This window comes from Oryzias melastigma, linkage group LG13 (assembly GCF_002922805.2).
Source record: "Oryzias melastigma strain HK-1 linkage group LG13, ASM292280v2, whole genome shotgun sequence".
In the NCBI taxonomy this organism is placed as follows: Eukaryota; Metazoa; Chordata; class Actinopteri; order Beloniformes; family Adrianichthyidae; genus Oryzias; species Oryzias melastigma.
The window spans coordinates 9613449-9622402 of NC_050524.1; the positions used below are offsets into that span (position 1 = coordinate 9613449).

Here is an 8954-nt window from a genome sequence, read left to right on the forward strand (position 1 = left end):
AAAAACACATTTTTTGTTTTTTTGTAAATCATCTTGATTCTTACTTTGTCTTTTTCTCTTCTTCCTGAATACAGTTTCTCTCTTTCAAATACTTTAAAGAGGGAAATTAAAATAGGCCAAAAATGAATAAACTTTTTATAAACTCACTTTAAATTCTGGTAATAAATAAATTAATAAATGTAATAGGGATATCCCAATCCAATCATGTAATCCGAAATTGGGCTCGAGTACGTAGTTTAAATTGGAATCGGACGTTGTATCCCAAACAGGAATTAGATGGGTTTTTTTTATATATATTATTTTTTTATATGTATTTTTCTATTTTTTGATCTGCGCTATTTTTCAAACATCATTTCACATGAATGCATTATATAAATATCATATTAGGAGTGGGGCTGCACGGTGGCGCAGTGGTTAGCGCTCTCGCCTCACAGCGAGAAGGCCCCGGTTCGACTCCCGGCTGGGACCTTTCTGTGTGGAGTTTGCATGTTCTCCCCGTGCATGCGTGGGTTTTCACCGGGGACTCCGGCTTCCTCCCACCGTCCAAAAACATGCTTCATAGGTTAGTTGGTGACTCTAAATTGTCCCTAGGTGTGAATGTGAGAGTGGATGGGTGTGTGATTGAGGCCCTGCGACAGACTGGCGACCTGTCCAGGGTGTACCCCGCCTTCGCCCTTCAGTAGCCGGGATAGGCTCCGGCACCCCCGCGACCCCGAAAGGGAAGAAGCGGACAAGGAAATGGATGGATGGATATTAGGAGTGTGTATTTGCAGATTCTCAAGATTAAATGACTCAGAATTAGATAAAGGCCTTTATCGGAGTGTTGGAAAAGCCCTCTTCATCTGAACTTACCGTTTAGGTTTTGTTTACTGAAGTTAACCAGAAAGTTTTTTTTTTTACTTGCAATTTCTAGGGGAAGTTTACGCAATAATTTAGAGCAGCAATCAACTATAACTTGCAAACCAATTATTACTTGTTTTTGTGCTAGTATATATCTTACCTGGGACCTTAAACTTTTATCTTTTATAAGGTGAAATTTAAATTAATGAACTCTACATGTAAAATTTCATTTACATGATGTGAACCTCCATTGACTTAGTACCAGCACTACCACCTTTTGTATAATAAATTGCACATCACCTTGTGTAAACAATAATCATTGACTAATCGACTGTTTCCTGTGTTTTTTTAAGGTGTTGCTCTGCAGGTTGACACAAAGATGCTGGAAAAGTAAAACTTTAAACTAATTTAAGCGCGTTCGTGTGACATGTGACAGCAGTCTTTACATTCACTTCTGATGTGACTCATTTTATGTCCTGCTTTGCGTAAACTGTAGCTGTCCTGTGTTTTTTTTTTTATTTTTTTTATTAATATTTTATTTTTCCTCTGGGTCCCCAAAAAAATTTAGTAGCAACCCTGCAAATCAGATACACTTGGTCCCATCGAACATCAATTGATTAGAGGCTTCAAAAACTTTATTGACAATAAAAAAATTTAAAAAAATCAAATATTCTGAACAGTTATCTTCTAATAAAACCTCAAAAACAAGCAAATCCAGACTTTGAGGAGTTTCCATAATTCTGAGTGCAAACGTGTCACACTTTCCCCTGTGCTTAAAACACATTAGGAATGACACTTAGTTGAAAATTAATGGACAACCCCATTAAAAAATAAAGGAAGTGCCCCCCCTGATGACACAGATGTGGCCACTCGATTTTAGCTTTACGACAGAAAAGAGTAGACACAACCTTGTCAGAGTGACGGCCGGTTAAACGTGCTTGGCTCGATTCCACACACAGTCTGTGTTTGTGCGAAGGGTCGATTGCAGCAGAACCGCTGCTTTATTTTTACACACTTTACCCCGGCTGAAATGTATTTCTGGAAAACTCCTGTGTACCTTTTCGTCAGCAACGTCATCCTCCTGCAGCTCTGAACATCCGTTCCTTTGCATTAATAGAGAAAGGTAATTTTTTGATTGATAGCATGTGACAGGCTGCATGCCCAGCAAGCTGAAACAAACCTCAAAGGGAGCGAGCTTTTGGATGACGCGCGGAAAATCAAGCGGGAAAAAAAAGCAGACAAACGCAAGTGTGGCTAATTGTTGGACTGAAACCAATTATTCCAGGTCAAATTGAATTAATAATAAATCAGTGTGGCCAGGAGTCATTTCTTGCTGTTTTAAACATGGCAGTGTATTTTTCCTTAAGCTGAATGTTTTATTCATGTATTAAATGTGTAATAACTTTGCTTTTATATCTTTCTTTTTTTTTACCATTTTTTAGAGTTATGACAATTGCCAGTCTGCATGTGGCAACATTAATGTAAAAGTCCAACTTCAAACAACTTTTGATCTATTTTCAAAGTGTCCCGGTGTTTGTTTGTTTTTTTTATTATGATTTTGCCACTTTTATCCAAAATCGAAAAACCTGTGTCATTTTCTGGGACATAGTTTCTGCAGAGCAGCAGAAATTTGACTTTGAGTTGTCCCATCGTCCATCTGTTTATGAGCTCTATTGCCTGCTTACACTAGGGCTGGGTTGATACGATCAATTAATCAATCTGAATCAATCTGAGCTTTAAATTAATTAATCTTAATAGATCGATAATCGATCTATAAAAGTAGAGATCGATCTAACATAAAATGCTGAAGTTTGCTAGCTTGATGCTAACGTATAATAGGATTTCCTATAGGATGCTAATGTTAACGCTCGGTCGACTTGATCATCCATTGCTGACTAAATGAACATCTTTATAAACTCACAGGAATTAATTTTCCAAACTCTTTCAAGGAAATATTTTACCATTTTTGGCCTAAAGCACAGTTTTTGCTCTTACTTTCTTCTTCAGGAATAAGGTGTAATGCTATAGCACGATCGCCACCTAGTGGTCAAACTGAAATGCCCTCCAGGGGAGGCAGAACCACTATTGGAGCTTCTCTGTTTTAAAATCCATGTGACATTGTATAATATTAACAATCTCATTATTATAAATTCAATAATACATTTTACAGTATGTGAACTGCATCAGATTAATACGAATATCTTCAAAACATATACATAGATTATTAATGTTTTTCTAAACAAATAAGTATGTATAAATGTGTAAACCATGTAAAATCAAAACTGAAATGCATCCAATTGAATTGAGTGGATTGAAAGAATCGGGGTAAAAAATTAAAAATTAAAAATTCTGAATCAAATCAATCCAGGCTGTGGTGAATGAAATAGATTCTGGAGATTATTGGAGAAGCAAAAACGCAAATTCGAAGCTTTCCAGCTGTATATTTTTGAGCCATACTAGCTTGGACGAGGAAAACAGACGTACATGAATGTGGTCGCCTACAAGTGGATGGTTTATAAAGGAGCGCTGTAGTAACTTGTACATCACTCTTACTAACTTTGATTGAACTGCATTTTTTCTTCTGATTCAAAACGATTTGAGTAAAGAAATACCAGGAAAAACACAATTTTAAGATTCAATATCTTTATATATGTTTTCCATCATGAGAAAAATGCTACAATAACATGTTATAAACACAAGTTATCACTGGAGTCTTATAGGATATGGATCAGTGGGCAGACCAAACACCGGGAACTCTGAGCAAAACTTCACATTTTTGTAAATTGTCATTTTCTGCAGCAAAAAACCAAATAAGTGACAAGAATTGAAAATAAATTTGTTTTGTTTGTTTTTTGCTATTTCAACACTTTATAGTATTATTATTATTATTTTTAGGATAAATATGGAATCTAACATTTTAAGGTCAATGTTTACTTGCATGGATGCTGAGCGATAATGTTCATTTATTTATTGCAAAAAAATCCATTGAGATTGTAGACATTTATAATATAATTGATAATATATAATATATGTTCAATATAACAGGAATAATTTAATTTATTCATACATTTATATTGGTTGGTATAAGAACTTTCCTTTTAAAAAAAAATCTCGTTGTTTTTGTCTTTTTCAGCCCATCTGAGCACAAACTTGCAACTAAAAATGAGTTAATAAGTTTCCCCATCTAACATGGGATTAACTGTGGTGTTATCTGTGACTTCTCTTAGTAAATCTGTGCGCACAAACGCAGAGGAAGTGAAGGATGAGCTGGCGCGTGCCAGCGCAGCGTCCATGTGTCCGGAAGAGGCGCGAGGCGACCAGTAGCACTGATCTTTGAAAAAAACAAAGTGATTACACTTGAGAACGTTCCTTGGGATTAACGGAGGTTTCTACGGCCGTGCAGGCTTGACGTTCGAGGAGCGGAATCGTCTGAAAAGTGGTCGGGAAGTTGTGGCGAATCATGGCTCCGCACTTCCAACACTTTTTACCAAAACGCGTCGCTGCTCCTCCCGCAGCTCCAGACGGCTTTTCCGCTTGTTTGCAAACAAACCCCGCGACGTTTTGACGGTAAAGTGCCGCGTGCGAAGCAACCTGACAGCTGTGAGGAATTAGAAAAGAAAGTAAAGTGTTTGCACTTACGGAAGCAGAGGACGAGCACACAGCCCGACACTTTGTGTCCGCTGTGCGGGCACTTGGACAGCATCCTGGGGGAGTCCCGACACTTGTGTTGACGCTGGAGGTTGCTCGTGGTGCATTAGCTTTTCTGACAGTGTGGAAAGAAAAGAGGAAAAAAGCTGGGCTACTCCTCATCACAGTTTCTCTGAAAACGGGGAGTGGGGATTTGAGCTGTGGGAGAAGGCATCCCCCGTTTATGTAGAAGGCACAGGGGCGCCCTCTGCTGGTGGGATGAATTCAGGAAAAAAAACACAAGTGGACATTTGGACTCAGAGGTCCAGAGTGTGTTTGCAGAATGACAAATAAACACACATGAGTTGTGGCTCATAGAGCAAAATATTACAGTTAGGGATTTCTTTTTGACTGATCCCCTAAATTCACACTCCAAAAGTGGTATTCCCAGTGGTCTTTTAATTGTAATTATGCCATTTTATATATATATATATATATATATATATATATATATATATATATATATATAGGACAGAATATATATATATTTTAGGACATAATTTTTGCGTAGCAGCAATGGTTAATCAAAAATGTGTCTCCGACATACGGTTGGGCGGTACTAAGCATTTGGGTATCGATCCGATACCGGTCAATATCGCATATAGATACAAAAGTCGATATTTATCATCAATGCGGTGGATCTGACATAAATCTCAAAATTTCAATCGTTTTTAATTGCCATGAATGTTTTTTTTTTTTTTTTTTTTTTTAAGTTTTCTTTTTTTTAATTACTGATAAACATAAAAACAGAATTGGGACAAAATGTTCAATTAAATGGAAGTAGTGTATTAAAAAAAATGTCTTAAAATTAAATAAAAAAATTAGGAAGTGAATGTAAAACAGTCGACAAACCAAAAGAAACAAATAATTATGATACAAAAATAATAAAAAACAATTGCTAGAAATATAAATATTTTGTTACTTTGTAGCCTTTTAAATAGAACAATAAAAACTGTTGAAAAAAAAAATAGGTAAACAATGCATCCTTCTTCTCTGCTGAGATCTTACAGGACTGGCGACATGGTGGTGAGGCAGCGCTTCAGCTGGCTCCTATTTGCAGATACAGAAAAGTTTCAAACAAAACAGGAAATATTGATATCTACGGGTCAGTATCGATCCGAAATTGATACCAACTTGAGATCGACACTATCAATATTTTGGCCCAGCACTACTCTGAGTTGTAGGCACCAAATTGTTCCCGAGTGCAGTTGTGTCTGCAGCTCACCCCTCCCCCAGTGGACTTTTTAAACTAAATTTTAAGTGGTAAACTTGGTCCCTTTTCATTTCAAAATTCACTAAAATTGATAAACACTTTTTTTTATGTTTTCTATCAAAAATTAAACATGTAGAGACCAAGTAAGAATGCACAAATTGCCAAACAAAGCAAAGATAAGGTCAGAGCATTAGGAAAAATATTCATAGTTATTAATATATTACATTTTTATATTACATATATTACATATTACATTACATTAATAGTTACATTTTGAATGAAAACCATACAAATGGGGGGTTCTGTGTCATTCCTACAATATTGTGAGTAGTGAGTTCAGAGACTTCAGGTTTAAGGGCCAGCAGCAAATCATCCACCTCCATTCAACCGCATCCTCTGTCCTCCTAACTCACGCCGACTGTCTTCAATTCCTCCTTCATTACCTCCACGAACGCCCTATTTCTTCTTCCTCTAGACCTCCGTCTTGGCAGCTTCAACCTTGAAACCCTTCGACCGACGTTTTCAGCAGTCCTCGTCCGGGCCACATTTCAATCTGGCATCTGTGCCGAGCGTCTTGCATGAACTGTGGCTTAATGATGATGCTGTCCATCCTGCTCACCTCTTAACCACTATCTTTAAACCCTACACCATCTCTGGTCTCACCACTATCAAGCACTTTCTATCATAAAATAATTTCATTTGAAGCTTCAAACATTTTTAGAATCTCTGTGATTCCTATTTTTAGAATAACACCTCATTACTCACAAATAGACCAGTGAGATAAATGTATAAAATAATGTTGCTGTGGCAAAAATAAAGGAATGCATGGATTCTATTTGTTAGCAATTATAATTACTTATGCCAACAACTGTGCAACTTCAGCACAGCTGCACAGATGGGGCTTGCATGTGAACAATGCCTTGCAATTTATTTTTTTCTGCAAGTTCTGCTGACAGTGTCTAAAAACAGCTAACCTCGACAATGACCGAGCCCCCTGTTTCACCCACGTTTTATTAAAAAGCAGTCCGCTCAGATATGAAGTTTCTGCAATTTTTTTTAAGACTAAAGCACTGCATAGGGGGTTAAAATCCAACTTTACTGCATTAACCCAGTTGGATCATAGTTTGATGCTGTATCACATTTACATCTTCAAGCAAGTTTCTTTAAATCATAGTGGGGAATATTGATTGGATTTTTGTTAAATGGGATTTATAAAGAAACAGGTCAATGGAATTTCCAAAACACAATCAAATCTGGCTGCACAGAATGCAAAAAGTGGTTACTGTGTATGTTCACAACCACTTCCAGTTAATTTAATTACGTTTTTAAAATATTTTGGTATATAAGGGACATTTTTGTTTGAGTTAGTATATCGAAGTTTTAACAAAAGGATAGAAACATGAAAAAAATGCATAATAAATCCGCATATAAGAAGGAAGTTGGTGTTCAAACCTGTGCATATAGTTAGTTCTGTGGCACTAGATGTCAAAAAATGTATTTTTCAATTGTTTCTTAGATTTAAACAATTTATGTTTTACTACTACTTTTTAAATATTATAGTTCCATGTTGAATTTTAAGTTACCCATTTGATTGTCACTTAATGAGCCATCATAGCTGTAAATTAAGCATCCGAAGCTATGTCCAAATCCCACCCCTCCCTGCTCGCCATTTTCTAGTGCTGTCCGAATCAACTAATTCCAAAATCGAGTGCACTACAAATTTCCTGGAAGTTATATTTGTTAACAATTAGTGTGCATCGATGCTCTCTAGATTAGTGAAAATAGATCACAATGCATTGCAGTTGAACAATTTCGAACAAAAAACATGTTTAAATGTAATTTTTGAATAAACCGTCCACATTTTCACCATCAGAACACAGTAGAGTCATAAATAAATGTCATGAAATGTTTGCATTGATTCGATTTTGACTTTGTGAAATCAGTGACATCATCTAGACGTCATTTAGAAAAACGAAAGAAAAGTAGTGAGCATCGTCTCCGATTTGCATTTAAGACCCAATGCGATATGCACGATAGTCCTGCACTATATAGTTTTTTAGTAATTAGGGATTAAGGTGGGAATTCGGACATAGCCTCAGTGATTTTTGCTGTAATTTCGTCTGGAGGGCTCATATCGTTGACTGTATAATAGAACTGGACTGAGCGATCCCTCCTCCCTCATGATCCAAACAGGAACAGGAAATAGTTGCTGGCTCCAAGAAGCCAAAAACCCACAGACTTCTACAAGAAATTAACAGCTATTACTCGGTCATCCTATTTTTCAGAATTAACATTCTTGCTCTGCTTCTTGGTACTCCTAATTATTTTTTGTCTGTTTTCTTTTTTACAAGTTATGAAGTGACTAATCAGATGCCTCAGTAAAAGTATTTTGGTGACAGATTCTCCTGAGCCTGCTTCAGTAGAAGGTGTGAGGGCTTCAAACAAGCTTTCTCCTAAATGGCAACAGTAGTTACCATAGAAACGTTGACTCAGACCGACTCGGACAAATCACTGTCCACTGGCTCCAACATGGCGACGTCCGCATAGTGAAAAAATGGCGACTGAATTGGTTTCATTTTAGAAGTAGGGAATTTTCCACAGGTGACATCACACTTGTTCAGTCCAGTTCTCTGTATACAGTCAAGGGTTCCCATCTAAACCTCGAGTGGCCAATGGAGGGACTGTAGGTTTTGGGATTTCCTTGTTGACTTTATTTTTCAGTTCTTGGGTTTCTGAACATTAATAAATTTTAGCTTCAGTGAAAACACATTTTTCATTTATCATTAGATAACATAATTAGGAACTCTGGTGTAATTTTTTACACATGAAATAATAAAACTTCATTTTGGTTGGCACTTGTGTGCCTTGGAAATTCATCTTTTTGTTTTATAATGAGCTGTTCCAAAAACCTTGTCATTTGGTATTAGGCTTAATTTTTTTATTTCTTTTTTAGAGCTTTGCACACAAGCAGACACATGAAGGAAGATTTCTCAATAGACAAAAAAGCAGCTGTTAAAATGTTACTGCTACTGATGGCTCATTATAGTTTTCTGCTCAAATGAGTTTGTTGTGAAGTTCCTTTTTTTTAGTGTAAATACTAAAAATCAAAGGTCAGAATCAACACCAACACTTTTTCTAACAGTGCCTTACTTAAAAATCACACATTGTTTGTAAGGGTCTAGAAAAATGCCAATTCCAAATGTATATTTTGCTA

The 8954-nt window shown here is 36.5% G+C and overlaps 1 protein-coding gene across 3 annotated transcripts in view; it reads right to left on the reverse strand.

Moving 5' to 3' along the window:
- Positions 1 to 4854, reverse strand: part of b3glcta (beta 3-glucosyltransferase a) — an 87309-nt gene extending 82455 nt beyond the window's left edge. The window contains exon 1 of one of the 3 annotated variants that reach the window (XR_004948900.1): positions 4480 to 4854. Coding sequence is in view for 1 of the 3 variants with exons in the window: in XM_024277791.2 (XP_024133559.1) it covers positions 4480 to 4543 (64 nt within the window). In the remaining 2 variants the exon portion in view is untranslated. The remainder of the gene's footprint in view (positions 1 to 4479) is intronic. The other 2 variants (XR_004948901.1, XM_024277791.2) reach the window with 2 other exon arrangements.
- Positions 4855 to 8954: the final 4100 nt, after the last annotated feature.